The 17,904-nt window shown below is 37.8% G+C and overlaps 1 protein-coding gene across 1 annotated transcript in view; it reads right to left on the minus strand.

Moving 5' to 3' along the window:
• Nucleotides 1-17,018, minus strand: part of PDE3A (phosphodiesterase 3A) — a 295,523-nt gene extending 278,505 nt beyond the window's left edge. Inside the window, exon 1 of the mRNA XM_012785508.3 lies at nucleotides 15,125-17,018. Coding sequence (XP_012640962.3) covers nucleotides 15,125-16,087 — 963 coding nt within the window. The 5' untranslated portion in view covers nucleotides 16,088-17,018. The remainder of the gene's footprint in view (nucleotides 1-15,124) is intronic.
• Nucleotides 17,019-17,904: the final 886 nt, after the last annotated feature.

Consider the following 17,904-nt stretch of genomic DNA (forward strand, 5'->3'; position numbering starts at 1 on the left):
CTCAATTTTGTTTCCTGATTTTTTTTTCCACCCATCAAAAGTATTTTGAAGACTAAAAACTCTTAATTTCATACATACATCTCTCATCTTTCATTGCTCCCAAGCAGTATGTAAAACATTTCATAACCAGAAATTAACCACAGCATAGTTAGCAAACTGTGAAAAGTTATAGCATGATCAAGCTATCATAATTTAAATATCTATATAGCACCTATCACTGAAGTGCTCTGTAGGTTGACAAATGGTCTGAGTTAATATGAAAACAAAATAGAAGTATTTCTTCCATAGGAAGCCCCGGGATATATTGGCAACATGTTTTTGATGGAAATGGGATTTGTCAGACTGTTCAAAGACTAATAGAGAGAGAAAGCCTTGAGTTTTCTTGGAACAATCTAATGTTTTTGCTATATTAGAGCTCAAGATATCAGAGTATCACCTACAAAAACATCCATTTAAGAGGGAGAGCATGCAAATGACACAAATTTATTAAAAATTATCTTGTTAAAATTTATTCTAAAATATAAACACATTTACATCAATATAAAATTCAAAACCAATTTTTCTTATATAAAATGTTATAATAGCCTAAAAAACTAAAAACTTTTAAAGGGTTTGAGATGCTTGATTAGAATTTGTTTCCACATAAGGGGGTTTGACAACCTCCCTGAAAGTCAGGCCCACAATTTGTACATCTTCTGGAACATGTGGGCAAAAAATAAAATTGGAAAATAAAAGTCACCCCTGATTTTTTAAAAGCAGGAAATATAGGTAAATATTCCCTCAATAGTATGTCCCCAAGAGAAAATACTAAAGGAATTTACAGTCTACCCTCAAAGAGAAGATCAGCCAAATCAATACCAATCTTGATGGTACTGTTTTCAATATACATTTATAATCGTTCCACTGACATTACCATTTTGGTCCAATTCCCAATCATCTCTGGATTATTGCAACGGTCTTTTAATTGGTGTTCCTTCTTTTGTCCTAATACCTGTTCTTACTCAACACAGAGAATCTGACCTATCCTATTCAACATAAGTCTGATTACATCCTTTCTTTACTCAAAACCTTTCAGTGGTGTCCCATCCGCCTAGGAGCAAGAGAACCCCTACCCCAGGGCCAATGTGATCTACTGTTCTCCCCCTAAACACACACTTTTCTACAGCTCCTCCTGTATTGCAGAAGTAAAAATCAGAGAATTTTCTAAGACCAAGTTTGGAAAGAAATGACTACCCCAGGCGGAATTTCTAAATTGAAACCAACGGTGGGCAACTGAGACTATACAGGACTCCTCTGTGGCCAAACCAGAATAACCACCTCAGACCAGACTGAAAGATCATTCAATGAGTGGAAAAATCTGGGGAAAAAGTGTTCTGAGGATTGAGGCCTAGAGTAAAGCCCTACAAAAGCTGGCTAAAAGAGAGCACATCTTGAGGAATAGCCTCATGTGACAAAATAAACACATTCAGTACCTTCCACTGAGGGCCACAGCTGAGTGTGCCAGGTCCTAGCTATTTTATACAGATAACAGGCAAGAAGTCCCCATGATTCAAGCATAACAGCACCATGGGTAAATAATGAAAAAAGGAAAGGTATGACTACAATTTTACCATGAAAAATGAAATTAAAAATTTTTGAAAAGAATTTTGTTTTTCCAAGTCAAAATAAGAGTGATAATCATTTAAATCAAATTTAAAGCATGAATCAAGTTTCTGTAAATAGAGTTATTTGACACACTGCACAATTAACTCTCAGTAGTATCATCAGCCATTTTCACAAACAAGGCCCATTAATTTTCCTAAATCTCTCTCTTAATTCTTTTTCACTCAAATTGTTTCCTACTGAAGTCCCAGAAGTATATGAAGTCCCTGTCAGATTTCTCTCCTGCTGTTACCTTACCTGGCTCTCAGGAATCCTCATGAGTCGGTAGCTTTGGTTACAATTTAAACAGCTCTCTAATATCATTTAGTGAACTTCCATAAAATCTGTAATCTGTTTATTTTGTAACACTTGCCAGTCTATTTCTGTCATCAAATGCATATTTGTTTGCCTTGTTTTATGTTTTGCTTTCTGATATTTACCCTATAGCCTTCAGTGCCATGGCTGTGATGGGCAAGAATAGACACTATTTATGTTCAGCTGGGAGAGATGTTTGACAAGAACCCCTGCCCATTATTTGTATTAATTTAACCTTTACAATCTTAAGAAGTTGATTATATCATTCCTAAGGTATAGATAGGACCACTAAAGTTCTGAAAATTTAGGAAACTTGTACGTATTACAAAGGTTTAATCTGTCTCAGTCTAGTGAATAGGGCATATACTCTTTCTACTTAACATTTGCATAGCAATTTATTTTATTTAGGCTTTATAACAGCTCCGTAAGATAGTGACACTGTTATTCCTATCCTATTTTACAGATGAGGAAATTGTTATACAGAGCAGTGAAAAAACTTCTCTGAGGTATCCTCAGTGGGGAAATCAAAAATGAAACAAAATGTCATATGTTCATAAATATAGTGTGTTTGTGTATAAATTAGTGTTTCTTCATAATACTGAGCCTTCTTGTCTGAGCCAAGCACTTTTAAGTATTTGTTAAACCAGACTGCAAAAATCAGAACTTCCTGTACAGTTTTAGTAGACAGACATTTACAACCCTGTGTTTCTCAGCTGAGGCACCTGGGGTGTTCCTTAAAACTGCAGATTTCTGCACCCCAGGCTACACTTAAGGAATCAGAATATACGAGGGTAAGATTTAGAAATCAGCATTTTAATAGGTTTCCCAAATGATTTTTATTCACACTAAATTTTCAGAACTACATCATCCAGCTCAATTTAGAAAGTGCCAAATGAGGTGTAATTATAAGTAGGTGAAATCAGGCAATCTCCTCACAGACTTTGGAAGTATCTAAAAGAAGTTGATTAATCTATTAATAGGAGATGTCTACTATAATTCATAAACAACAGTTTAATTTAACACAGCATTATAGATAATTATCAACAGGGGAAAAGTCAGAAAAGAGAAGATAAGAATCTAGGAATATTGAAATGCTTAGAATGAAGCAAATATTCAATATAAAATAAAATAAAGAGAGTTCTGGGATTTTAAATAAGGTACACTTACTTGCTGGCATTTTCAATCAATCCTGGTCACATAGAGGTAAAAGTTCTTAGAAGATTGCCATTAAGGTACATTTAAAAGTCAAAGTGATAAATTTGCAAAGATCCAAGGAATAAGAATCAATGTCTTGGAAAGCAATGAATGTCAGAAAAGTTCGTGAATAGCATTAGGGCTTCTTACATAGACCATCACTTAGTGCTTTTTGTTTAAGGACAGATCCTGAGCCAATGCATGGCTTGACTTCCTGCCCAGGACCCAAGAATGACTCTCTCAAGTTCTTCCCCTGCTTTCAAATCATAAGGAGTTCTAGATTTTAAGTGAACTAACATTATGTCCCCAAAAGACCATAAAATAACTATTTTTTGAAAACTGAGGAATTACATATTTGATTTTGATCTAATCTTTCTGCACAAGCAAAATACAGGCATCAGTTGTTTGCACTTACTTTCTATGGTAGTTTTCATTTCCGAATGCCACTTTATTTTTTAGATAACATAATCAGTGTTCATTATATCTGTATCCAACATTCCCAACCTAATTCTCACATTTTTCATTAACACCTGTTAATTGCTTAAAGAAGTTCCACTGAAAACATTTAAAAGTTCTAGTTGTAGTTCTCTAAAGGGGTTAAGAAGAGTCAATCTAATTGTTACTCTAGTAAAAGGTATGAAAAGAAGTGGACAAAATGAGACTACCACCTTAATAACTGTGCTGTAATTTAGGTCCTATTTATCTAGCAAAAACAATTCCACTTATAGCAAAAGCAAATCATTAACAGTAAAAACAAACACTATTCATCATGATACAGACACACACTTAGCTCCTTGTTCCAAAATGAAAATATACTTAAAAGATTTTCATTCTAAATTCTTTACAAAAATGTCAAATTCACAAATGGCTTGATTATATTTTGATTATTTCAAATTAATTTATAACTAACTTCTAGTTTATTATTTATTTTATCAAACAGAAACCATATTCAGATTTTTAAACATAATATATTATTCAAATAACTCCCAAACTCAGGAAGCTGTCAGTAATAGTAACCTTTCTGGAAAATCTACCTATGAGGATCATTTGATATCTACAGACAAAAAGAAATTTGTCACCGTAAAGTTGGAAATAACTTTTTTCTAAACATTATACTTCTAGTTTATTTAATGTCATGATATACTGTCTAATATACTCAAAAGAGATGCTTCTGATTTCAGTAAAAGGATATGATAATACTGTATCTTCACTAAAGTGTTAAAATTGCGGCGACAAAAATGTTCTTATTTAACTTAAATTTTTTCTGTTTTCAGAAGTTCTATTCAAAACTAGGTGGACCAAAGAAAAAAAATGACTGGATAAGCTAAAAACCTTTCAATAAAACCTTACAAACTTCTGATTTTTCAGTTCACCTTGACTCAAATTATGCTACCAAATTTCTAGATCATTTCACATGATTCAAACAGTATTGCATCTGGATGACATTTTAAATAAGCCAATTTCACAATGTCTCTCTGGAAGCCAACTATCTCAGAATGTATTTTGTAATTTAATTCAATTAAGAGACAAAATAGACACAGTATTTACATTAGACTTTTCAAAAAATACAGCTGTTCAGTAAGAACCTCTAACAAGAATAAAGACCAACAGAGTAAAAAGGAGATAGCTGAAGAACACCTGTCAGATCTTTGTGGGAAGTAATGGGAGCAAATAAAGTCAGAGTTCATTCTTTCTCAATTTATTAACTGAATGTGAAAAGCATTTCAATTTTTATTTTTCTAAAAAATGTACTGTCATTTCAGAGATCTCTCTAAAGTTTGTACTACAATGATCTTGGGGGTAACTTTGGTTATATTCAATTGAGAGTGAGCTAAAAATAAATATCTAGGACTCATGCTGAACATGGGAAATCCTACTAGTAAGGGCACCAGCAAATGCAGCCCCTTAAGTGACGCACGCAAAAAGAGAAACATTTTTTAAAGTAACAAAAATGCAATCATCATAGTAAAAACGCAACTCAAAGACGTGTTGATATTCTATTTCTTTTCTTCTCTGCAAATCCCTTATATCAATGTAGTCATTAACTTAGTGTCAGGAGAATGGGGCGATAAATATTTCACGTTCAAAGTCTTTTATTTCTTTTCCATCCATTTATTCTGCCAGCCAGCCAGCCAGCCAGCCCGCCCCTACAAAGAGCAAGACACTAAGCCAGGAAATGTTTATGGCTGAGACAAGGAGAATAAAAAGTTTGATTGCTTTCATAACGGAAACTGTCAGGATCTGAGTCTGACTTCCTCAGTTCCTGAGCCTAGAAAGCAAATTCTCAGGGTAGCATACGCAGATCAACAGGCTCGCTCGTTTCCAAACTTTCTGAGGGACTGCTGAGGCACAACCCCAAAATACTAACTCTCAAACAAGGGGATGTTTCAGACCGCAGAACAAACTCTGCTTCCTAAGGAGTATTTCTTAAGTGGACCTCTGAAATACTTAGGATTAAAAATAAGAACTATTTCCTTTATTGGTGTTCACGCTAGCTTAAAAAATGTGCTAAGGATGCTGAACCCACATAGCAGTACAAATGCCACAAAATAAAACATTCTCCCCAAAATAATATCTCAACAACTTCAAACTTCCAGCAGGTCTATTTAAGTGGCTTAAACCTGGAGAGGAGGAAACACTTGCCACAGACATGGCAAAAATATTCAGTCATTTAAAATTACTTTAGAAGCTGGAAAATTTTTATTAAAATCCTATTAAAACCAAAACCACAAGATTCTTGCACAAAATTATTTCATTTTAATATTCTAACAAGGTACTATGGGAGACAGAAAGCTATTCCTTCACCTTCTAAACACATTCTGAGGGAGAAGACTCTATTAGATAAGAAGAACATAAAATGAAATGCACATATATGGGGGCAAGAGAGAAAGTGAGAGAACAGAAAAAGAAGACTGGCCCAAAAATAAATTTACAAGACCAACATTTATATTAATTCAAAGCAACTTCAAAAATATCCATGACAAATTACTAGTTACATTCAAATACAAACCCTTTCAAGAAGCAGATGTGTTAAAATTACACTTTATTCTTTAGCTAGCTTCTTTAATAAGTCTGAATTAAGTCAGTTTTACCAGGAGTAAATCTGAGTTCGTTATTTCATTTTATCCAAATGTGCTTCTTTGTATGCCATGATTCTATTTGCTTTTGATGTTTTTAGATTATTTTCGAAGTGACATGTGAAACTCTATGTATCTTAGAAATTCTATCTATTGTCATCCTGCAACACAAAGATAAATATACCTTGTCCCAAAAGTAACTATAAGCATCACACAGATATAAACCAGTAGACACAAAATAAATACATTTGTTTAAAATCGAGCTCTCTGTGTGTGTATATAAAGGAATATGCTATATATAAAAAGTAATTTCCTCATTAATTCTTGATGTAACATTGGAGTTATGCCTAGAGGTAATGAATTCATAGAGTTTGAGGAGAGGTGATAGAAGGAATGTGACATTAAAAATTTCTCAACTTTTTCATCTCAAATCAGTTTCAAATCATAAACTGCAGAGTGAACTCAGAAAATGGCTCGAAAAGTCATCTAATCTCAATTCCTAGTTTAGAAATTCCACACTACCAAAATCTCCAATCCTTCCTATACACAAAATGGAACCATTTTCATTTTGTTTCCATGAAAGTGATATTAACATAAGCAATAGTGAGAAGTTATCTTTATATACACTGTTATAATTTTCATCCATTAAAGCTACTAGCAGGTTTGTCACTTTAGTTTCCTAAACTACAAAGATAACAACCTACTATACAAACATAAGCACTTTCATTTCTAGAGATACATTGAATAACCCAATTACAAACTAATCACTATGAACATGTGATGTGTTTACACTGTATACATAAGCAATCCTTGCTATCTACCACACTGTGAAAGACAAATTTATAATTAACTGGAAATATTGATACTGTGTCATAAATCATGTCAACATAATGGGCCATAATTTTACTAAGGACTCTACTAAATTCCCCCTCAAATTAAAATAATATTTTAAAATATGTGCAGTAATATGCAATAAAGAAAAGAGAATATACTTGCTAACTATTCAAGTGGTACAAAAATAAGCTATCAAGATTACAGATAAAATTTTAAAGATTATATATTAAATGCTATCACTAAATCTAGATTTCCCATTATAACTAAAGAGGTAGTATTAGTATTCAAGTATTTTATATCTTTAAAAATATATAGCTACATTGTCCAATATGGTAGCCATTAGCCACATGTGTCTATTGAATAATTGAAATGTGGCTAGACCAAATTGGGATGTGCTTTAAGTATAAAACACACAACAGATATTTAGATGTAGTACAAAAAATTAAATATATGGCTCGTGTTCTATTTCTATTGGACAGTGCTTATCTATATTGTTTACAGGACTGTTTTCATAGAAGCCACTGGGTGACACTGTTTCTCCATTAAATTGATACAACCCAAGCAATTTCCTGGCAAGGGAAAATCACACATGCACACACAAACACACACAGGTCACAAATGCACACGTACACATAGGCACGTGTCCACATACACACACACACACACCCTGTGACAGACAAAAGGTATCCCTTATAAACTACTCATTTTCTTAGGATAAAACAACATGAGTATCCTTAAAGTAATTTTTTTGCTATGTTAGTAGAAGTGGCTATACTTGAAAACGTTAATAATAATTCAGATTCCTTAATAATAAATGACAGCTCTAATCAAACCAAACATGCAGAAGTTGTTTAGTTTGTGATTTTTTTCCCAAAGAGCTTCCCATCTTCTAAAAGGTAATGTTCTTCATGACCTCCTCTAATATTACGTCCTATTTACTTAGATTTTAATGGCTTCCTGAGTTAACAGTAAAAATAATTTAGATTAAAAAAAATAAACAGCTGTTTTTGATAGTGAAGAAATGCTTCACTGATTTTCAGACTATATTTCATTTGAATTTAGAAATCCTGAACACATTAAAACCAATTTACTGAAAAACTAAAGTAAAAATAATCAATATTTGAGCCAACATTGAATATTTTTATTTGATGAGATAAGGACTCCACATTTTCAATGCAAGTGATTTTCATGTACCGGGCAAAGTCAAAAATAACACATTCCAGAGGCTGCCTGGTACTATTTGATGACCAGAAAACTCACTGTGAAGGGCTGAAAAAAAGTTTATATCATCTGTGCATCTACTACTCAATCTGATTATTCAATCTTCCAATTCTGAATGAGAATTTAGAGTTGGCTCCACATGTAAACTCACAAATGATACCTGGCTTAAAACTACCAGCCTCTCTTCCTACTTCCTGTCTCCCAGCAACATATTCAAGGTAAAGAGGAAATGGAAAAAAGCCATCTTGCCTGAAGCCGACTACATACATTTAGCTGACTCCCTCCAGTTTCCTTTTCTCTAAAATCAGACTAATTCCAGTCTACTAACTAGAGCCTGGCACAGAATTCAGCATTTTAAGATACCATTGGAGGCCCAGCATGGTGGCTCATACCTGTAATCCTAGCACTCTGGGAGGCCGAGGTGGGCGGATTGCTCGAGGTCAGGAGTTCGAAACCAGCCTGAGCAAGAGCGAGACCCCCGTCTCTACTATAAACAGAAAGAAATTAACTGACCAACTAAAAATATACATAGAAAAAATTAGCCGGGCATGGTGACGCATGCCTGTAGTCCCAGCTACTCAGGAGGCTGAGGCAGTAGGATTGCTTGAACCCAGGAGTTTGAGGTTGCTGTGAGCTAGGCTGACACCATGGCACTCACTCTAGCCTGGGCAACAAAGTGAGACTCTGTCTCTAAAAAAATTAATTAAAAAAAAAAAAAGATATCATTGCAACCAGCTACTCACAAACTACTTCAAGACATCAAAAAAATCAGTGTGCTACATTGAAGTGTCACATGTCTTAAATCCAATAATATTTTACTTTTATTTCAAAGCATACTATGAATTAATTACTGTAGTCAATTACCGCAATTAATTTCCATTTCAAAATAAAATTCCCCATGTCTTCAAAATGTCAATTTTGCTTAAAATCTAAACCATTTGTATTTAACCATTACATGTTGAGCACCTTCTGAAAAATCTATGGCATTATACATTTTTTCCTCATAAAAATGAACAAATGAAAGTTTGCATATAATTTCAGAGAAGAGATGAATGAGCCCTGGATTCAGGTTAAAAACCTGCTCTAAGCTATTCTGAACATTTCTCCAACTATTAACAAAGAGATCATTTAGCTATTTTCGTGTGACTTCCCCTTTTCTGTGTTTATGTCTCATTTTTGTAACTAGGCTCTAAGCTCTAGAGAAGCAGATGCCATGCCATATCTGTGTCTAATTTGTATGATTTCCAGCACAAGGCTTAATGCATAGAAAAAAAATGTGTTGATTTGGCATTTGATAGGTTGACTGACCAAAGAGCCTTTGTGGATAACATGAGCTAAGGGTGGCATCTTCTTTTAAAACAGTAGTATACATTTACCATGAACAGGTATGGCCAACTAATATTCTTGACAATTTTGCCCAACACATCTCACTGTGAACTACAAGTCAGGCATATCTTTCAGACTTTTCTCCCAGTGTTATGCTGATAAAAGCACAAACTATATATTCTCAGTTCAAAGTTAAAACAATTCCCAAGGGTAATCTAATTATAAAAACTCCTTCACAAAAAAATACAACCAATAGTAAAAATATGTATAGGTAATTACTAAAAGGATTTAAATTTCTATGTAAAGGAATGATGTTCATTTGAAAATTAATAGGAGTACATCTTTAGGTAAAAGAATATGGAAACTGGACTTCCTCAGGTTCTTCATAATTATTTGATAGAGCTTCATTAAACACCTGACTGTAGAAAATAAGCATAAATTGAGATTTCAATATATGTGAGGGTTTTTTAGAAGATATAATTATAAACATCACACAGAAGAGGATGAGGAGGAAGTCTCCACTGAACAGGAGACATGTGATAATTAAGTAAACAATTCACCATAAACATGTAGGGTTATGAATCATTTCACAAAGCATAAGAAATTTTCCCCATAGCCCATTGCAAAGGCACTGTTTCAGCAAGGCAAAATCTCTTAAAATACTGCATGATACAGTAATTGCATTATCTTCACCCATCCAGGAAGGTACAACTCACAACAATAACTATTTCTGAAAAATGGAACTCCCATTTATTTAATTCCCAAATAAAATTATTTTGACAGATTAAACAACACAAGTTTTCAAGAAGTTGACATAGACTCTATTGGGCTGTTACTGACACAAACCATATTAATGGAAAATCTTATAATATATAGGCATACTCCTAATTTTGAGGTTTATAAATATCCTACCTCAATGTAATAAATGAGAACTTGCTTAAAAATAGAAGTAAAATTAAATTTGGTAAAGCCTTTATTCAACTAGAGCCCTAGAGAAATTATTCTTAGAGCTGAATTTTCTAATAGAATACAGCAAATTCACACAAATGTCACTACAGATATAATGAATGTTTTTTCAGGCCAGTGTCACTCACCCTTGCCTGCCTGAACCCCCTCCCCCCAAGCTTTTCAAAATGTATTTCATACACAGAGTCACTGTTCTGGTTGTTTATTTAATTAACATGACAGCCCAGCATACACAGCATTTCTTTCAGTTCTACAGTTTTAACTTTTTACACTTTCGACTCAATACAGAAAGAGTAAAATTACTGTTTTCAGTCCTTCCAACCTCTGTAAATTTATATAGATTCACTGACTATTTCTGTCAATTAAAATAGTTTTTCAGTATGCTTTAAATATCTGCATTCACAAAGTAAAATCACAATTTTTCCCCACAAAAAACCAAAACATTATTTTCCCTACCTTTCCCAAGGGACAAGAAAATCTTGTTTTTCCTTTCCAGTATTTTCAGAAGTTGACGTTAATTAATTTTAATTCTGTCACCATGTCATAAATAATCAATACTGTTCTTTGTAGCACCATGAGCTGCGTAATACTACTAAAATGTGATGGCAGCTACAATTAAAAGCCCATGACTACTTCTGAAATGCATTCAACTTGAGAAATATGTTACATTGAAACACATTTTGGAATTTAAAGATTAATATATTCTATACATTCAGAAGAAATACTTCTATATTTTTTATCTGTACTATAAAGCAAGTTACACTTTTTACAAAGACATAACAGTGCCTACCATTCAGTGCCTCTCATCAAAAACCATACCCATTTCTCCTATTATGGTTTTCTTGTTGTTTTTTTGCTTCGAAATGTTTTTCTCACATCAGTGATGAAAAACTTGATTCTTCTTTTGATAACCAACTTACATTCCTACAATAAGCAATTCATTTTTGCTAAAGATGTTTAAGAGCTTAGGGAAGTATTTATAGGAAACATTTTGGGTTTTTACTCACATAATGCAACATATGTAACATATACTTCTGACTGACGTAGTATCCATCCCAGAGAATTTTGTCATTAAGTGGTACAAATGCATTAATGGAGAGAATGATATGCTTTATGTTTATTTTTATCTGAAATCATAGGTAAAAATATTAAATTCTTCTTAACAAGTAACTAAAATAAAATTGCATTGGTTTGGAATCTTTCAAAAGTGAGTGTGTAAGGTGGCCACAATCATTAGAGAGGAATGCATCATCAATTGTACTCTTTGATGTATAAAGAAAATAGACACCTCTTCAAATACAATTTCCAAATGTTTTAAAATTGCATAATTAATATTATTTTTAAAAATAACATATTAATCATGCATAATATCTAATAATTCAAGAAATTCTAAGTACTTCTGTATATTTGTGTTTGGTGGTGGTGGAGGGTGGATACAGTTGTAACTTGAGAGAGATATATCTGGTCTCAGATATGAAAGTCTACTTAAAAGATATATACACCTTAATGGACACTTACCTTCTTAATACTGCCAGCCAAAAAAGCACAGTTTAGCACATTCATCTACAAAATCAGCCTCAGTATTGAGGATACTGAGCTGGCAGGACTAAACCATTAACAAAAGCCATCCAGGTTCTATAAACTTTGTTATATACTGAGAATAAAGATATCTTCACTTGCATTCACAGACAAACCAGTGCTACAGACTTATAGTTCTATCCAAGGAAGGAAGGAAGGAAGGAAGGAAGGAAGGAAGGAAGGAAGGGAGGGAGGGAGGGAGGGAGGGAGGGAGGGAGGGAGGGAGGATGTGTGTCCATTGGTTTGTGTTATGAGAATTTTGTCATATAGTCTCTTTGCACTTTTAGAATTAAGAGCCATTTAAGAGGGGTAGTTCATAAGCAAGTGGTCACTGTCATTCATACAGAGAAGATAATGTTAAATTCTCTCACCTTTAAATCTCACAAAGAGCAAAGTCCACATAAATTTCAAGAGGCCACTGACAGACTCTCTGAGCTCTACTATTTAAAATTCACTTATTGCCTGTGAGTATTGTCTTGAGTTGAGGGTAGCCATTCTTTCAGAAAACAAAACAAATCAACTAATCAGGCGGCATTCAGAAGAGTGTTATACTTGTTTCACAGTTATTTTGATTCTTGACGTTGTAAAGCATGCAAATGACAGCGTACACTTTGCACCCTTAATCAGAAGTTTGTTTCCTTATGATAAAACAGATAAGCATTTACTGTATAGCTCCTGAACTTTTCACACAGTTAGGCATGGCATATTGCCCTATCTTTTACTAGTCTATGTCAGTTCCCACCCACTCCCCACAATTACACTCAGCAACAACTTTAATGGGTCATATATAAAAACTGGTCTTCAGTGACACGCATACACTCACCCATGCCCTTATTAAAACTTCAAGGATTTCAGTTTCTGCTAAATATATTATTGTTCTCCCATCAAACATTAGAGATAAAGTCTCTCTTTTGAACATTTTTTCATTTACACAGCCTTTAAAAAAAAAGTAACTGAAAAAAATCACCAAAATATATTATAAATATGCATTTTTCAACAGCATTAATCAACAACATTTAAAAATGCAATACTCAGTTATTTTCTTATAAGTTTGCAAATAATTCAAAGTCTCCATTTATCAATTTAAACCAGAGAAAATCAATAAATATTTGTAGGTTAATTAACACGGCTGGCTAACTCACCTAAACACCTTCTTATCGTAAATCCACCCTTAACTTCTAACTTATAAATATTAAAATAAAATTTCAGAAATTTAATTACAGAGGCTAAATAATATGAATTTGGAGTCCAGTTATTTACCATTAAATCCCAGGTTTTCCTTAAGAATTATGGTTCAATTTTGCAATGGTCATATCACATTTTCCTGTAAGTTAAAGAATAGTTTATTCTAAACATTTTAAAGCAGTGATGTTTTCATTTAAAAGGCATTCTCTCCTGTAACTGTGGGAAAAAAATTTAAAATCTTTAAGTTTACCCTTAAATAGATAAAATTTTACTTTGTTTCAATGATTTCCAAATTTCTCCCAAAACTAAGTATCAGTCAGTGGCCTGTTTTTTCCTTCACTCTTAGAGTATGCTTAAACCCAAGAAACATTTACTTTATCTAAACAAAAAGCTAAATAAGTACATTTGCTGTAAAATAAACACACAGACTATGGCGCTGTCATCTATTCTGCTAAATAATGTCAAACAACCACAGATCTGTGTAATCAACTTCATTTCAGAAACAAACTAGCACCCACACCATATGGTGACTATTTCTTAGAAATACCTAAATGATTATCCACAGAATAACCTCAAAAGAAAAAGCTTACTATATCTTAGGATAGTCCCTAACTCCCTAGAATTGTCCTTGTGGCACCATAGTTAGACATAAATTTACATGGGAAAAGTGTAAATTTCCACTTGCTGTATACATAACCAGCTCCCTCCTACCACTAGCAAGTGTCAAATCTGCTTCAAGTAGGGAGGGGAACACTTAAGAAAGCTTTTTCACATACAATTTGTAGTTAAAATTGGGATTTGTTCTTCTACGTCCTTTCTAGCAACTATCCCATGGTCTTAAAATGTTTAATAACAATAATGAGACTTATCTCCCAAATTGACTAAACTTTTATTTACAACTTCATGGTAATTCCAGGTTCCTCCTCCTCCTCTTCCTCCTTTCTGAAAGATACAGATCACCAGCAATCTTAGAAATGTTATTCCAAATTAACATTTCCTGTAAAACCTGTATAAATCCACTTGTCTTTCTAAATATCCACTTCAGTATGCACATACTCAGAGAAATGTTTTTAGTTGACAAGAGAAAGCACCGTTTACCATTTTGAGCAATTCGGATGTTCAGACATACTATTTCCCAAATTGAAGTTCATCATTATGATACAAACACACCAGCATGTAATACTGTATGCCACTAAATAATGTTTAAAAACAAATTGGGCACCACTAGATGCAGTCTCTCCAAATAAAACTTACTGCAAACCCAGAAAGTGTGTATCAACACCTCACCTTTCAGCATGCCTTGCTTTGCCCTAGAACCTTTTTACTGGTTTTCATAAATGTTTACCCTACCACGTTATAAGAAGGACATTTTACAAAAGGAATTAGAAATCTGGTAAAATCCACGTATTGAAAAATCACCCACTGCTAGAAAACTAAACTTCTTTCTAAAATTTCTGGTAAGGGGAGAAAAGTGTGAGCGTGCTTGAAAAGTGTAGGGAAGCCATACACACCAGGTGCAGCAGATCTAAAAAGTTAGCTCAGCTGCGGGAGCCCCTGCAAATGCCACCTGGTTTTGTTCCTTATTCGTATTTCAGTTGTCCAAGTTATAAAATACTGTGAGAGGGTGAGGAAACCCCCACTAATTCTTAGTACGTCTCAATTATACCACTTTTCTAGCCTACCTTCCCTTTAGTTCCCAAGCGCTCGGATTCCCTCCACTTTGCGGCGGTTTCCAAGTGTTTCAAGTTTCCCCGGGAGCCGAGAGCGAGCAGCTGCCTGGTGCTTACCTGTTCTCGGGGTATACACGGTAGGGACGTCCTGCGGTGGGACTTGCTGCTGCAGCCGGACATCTCGGCGGACACCACGGAGCTGGACCGCCTCCTCCTCTTAAACACGGGGATATCTTCCTTGGTCCCAGCAATCAGCTGGGACCCAGAACGCTCCCTCGGAGCCGCCTCCGCGGACTGCGGCAAGATCTGCTCCACGTACCTGGCCAGGAGGATCCCCAGCACGCCGGCCAAGTACGCCAGGTAAGGTCTCCAGGCGACCTTGAACCTCTCTAAGGAAATGAGGGACACGGTCCTGACCGCGCTAGTCAAGGCGATCATGAGGACGCCCAGCCTCAGCCTCAGCACCAGCCATGTCGCGGCGGCCAAGCAGCTGAGCACCACCCCCGCGGCGGGGAGCGACAGTAAGTGATCCTCCCCGACGCCCAGCCCAATCTGGACGAGCGCTTCCCCCCCGCAGCAGGCGGCCAGCAGCGCGACGGCCAGAGGCAGGCGCACCCCGGCGCGCAGGAGGTACAAGCCCATCCAGAAGAAGGCACACAGGAGACTGAAGAGCAGCGCCGAGGGCTGCAGCCAGGGGCCGAGCGGCGCGCCGCCCCCGGGAGCACCTCCCCGAGGCCCCGGGAAGACGCCCCCTTCTGCTCCCCCGGCTGCTTCCTCCTCCTCCGCCGCCGCCGCCGCCTCCCGACTCTGCTCCGGGTCACAGCCGATCTCCCCGCGGACCAGCCTCACCAGCAGCGCCAGGAGAAAGGACAGGGAGCCCGCGCACAGCGCCGAGGAAAGTTTCCGGGAGCGCCGGAGCGGCTGCAGCACCAGGTCTCCCCAGCAGCCGCGGCAGTCGGAGCCCCGCCGCGCCGCGGGGCCCGCGCGACGGTGGCAGTCCCGGCCCGCCGCAGGGGCTTGCCCCAGCCCACCGTGGCCGGGCTTGTCCCTGGCTCGTGCAGCCTCGCCGGGCACTGCCATGGTGTCCCCTCTTCACCGAACCCCCGGTGGCTCCCCGACCCACGCGCGCGCACACAAACGCGCCCCCGGTCCCACCCTCGGGATCCCTGCTGCCTGTCCCCAGGCCCGCGGTCCACCGAAAGTTTCAGCTTTCGAGTAACTCCGGGAGAAGAAGGCTAGATGCTCCGAGGAGACTTCAAGTTAAGAGCGAGCATGCTCGAGTTAAAAGCTAGCACAGGCAGGAACGGTCGCGCTTCCCCTTTTCTCTCTTGGAATGGCTTTTGCAAAGTCTGTGCTCCAGCCCCACCCCCGACTTATAGCCTCCGGGGTCTCTTCCTACTCCAGGATTTTAAAAATTGCCCAGTGCGTCCCGCGCGGTGCCGGGGCTGCTGACGCCGGAGGAGCCGGGGGCGCAGGGCGAGCTCGGGGCCATTCCGGACGCGGCTCCGCGCCGCCCTGCTGCGCGCCGGGCCCGCGGCAGATGGAGGGCTCCCTTCTCTTCCTTCCCGCAGCTTTCTCTATCACTCCTTCTCTCTCCTCGGCCGATCCTCCCTGGAGCGGCCCCAGGACGCGAACCGCCATTCCCTGGGGCAGAGAGCGAAGCCTCGCCCGCGTCCGTCGGTCCAGTTCATGGCAAAGGGTGGAAGAGGGGCTGAGAAAGAACCGAAGTTGCCAAGTCCCGTCGGAGAGAGAGACTCAGACCGAGAGCCGAGCGGCAGCCGGAGGAGAAGGGAGGGAGGGAGAGGGAACGAGCAGGAGAGGAAGGGAGGGTTAGAGGAAAGGGAGGGTGAGAAGGGAGAAGGAGATTTGGGGTTTTTTGTGGGTTTTTTTTTTTTCCTCCTCCTCCTCGTTGGTGCAAGGTTGGTGGTGATTTACAGTTTTGCAGAAGGGAAAACGAGTGGAGACGGCTGCTTAAAACTGTATGAAACAGGCAGCTGGAGCGCTCGGCAATTCCGCTTGCTTGCTTGCTTTAAGGCAACTCCCTAGGAAAGCTTTCTCAGCCGAGCTCCCGCCTCCTGCCCCGGAGGAGGCGCTGCTCTTGGCTCCAAGGCTCCTTCGCTGGGAGAGCGACCCCGCACCCTCGTGCAGGGGCTGCTGGGCGGGTCCAGCTCGCAGCTCGCTGCAGCCCAGGGCTGTGGGGGTCTGCAGCTGGCCCCGAGTCTGAGCTTCCTAGGACTTTGGGGGAAAAAAAAAATGTACTTGGCAGGTCACGGGAGCCAGTGTACTTCCTACCGTCATTGAAAATGACAGCCACATCTACTGTCTGAGTGCTTCAAAGATATTCATAGGTTCTCAAGTCAGGTACGACAGCAAACCAATTTCAGGTGGCGTTGTAATGCTTTTAGCTGCTCCTAGCTTGAAAGACTGTTTTCAACTGAGAACCCAAACCTGTCCTGTTGGTTCAAATGAAAGTAGAATCTCAGAGAGTTATCTGGAACACAATAGAATTTATTAAAGAGAAGGGGGAGAGGGGCAGCATTCATTTAAATCCAATGTATAAGTATTAATCATCATTTGTTGACTGTGGATGGTAAAAGCACATTGAGCTTAAGTGACCATATCCTCAAAAAGGTTTACAAAGTTAAGAAGCCCAGATAGTTTATCAGAACATAATATAAAGGTGAGGATAGGTGGGTTAACAATGGGATAGGTGGGTTAACGCTAGGAAAAGTCTTAGAAGACTGATTATGGCTGTGAAATATTACATCTACAAAGAAAAAAGCATATGAGAAAAAAATAATCAGGATCCTGGTTATTAATGATTGCAGGCACATGTGCTGTAGTAATGTGATGTTTAAGAAACTAAAGGAAATTTTTCAAGTTAACTTTTTTTTGGC

This window comes from Microcebus murinus, chromosome 10 (assembly GCF_040939455.1).
Source record: "Microcebus murinus isolate Inina chromosome 10, M.murinus_Inina_mat1.0, whole genome shotgun sequence".
In the NCBI taxonomy this organism is placed as follows: domain Eukaryota; kingdom Metazoa; phylum Chordata; class Mammalia; order Primates; family Cheirogaleidae; genus Microcebus; species Microcebus murinus.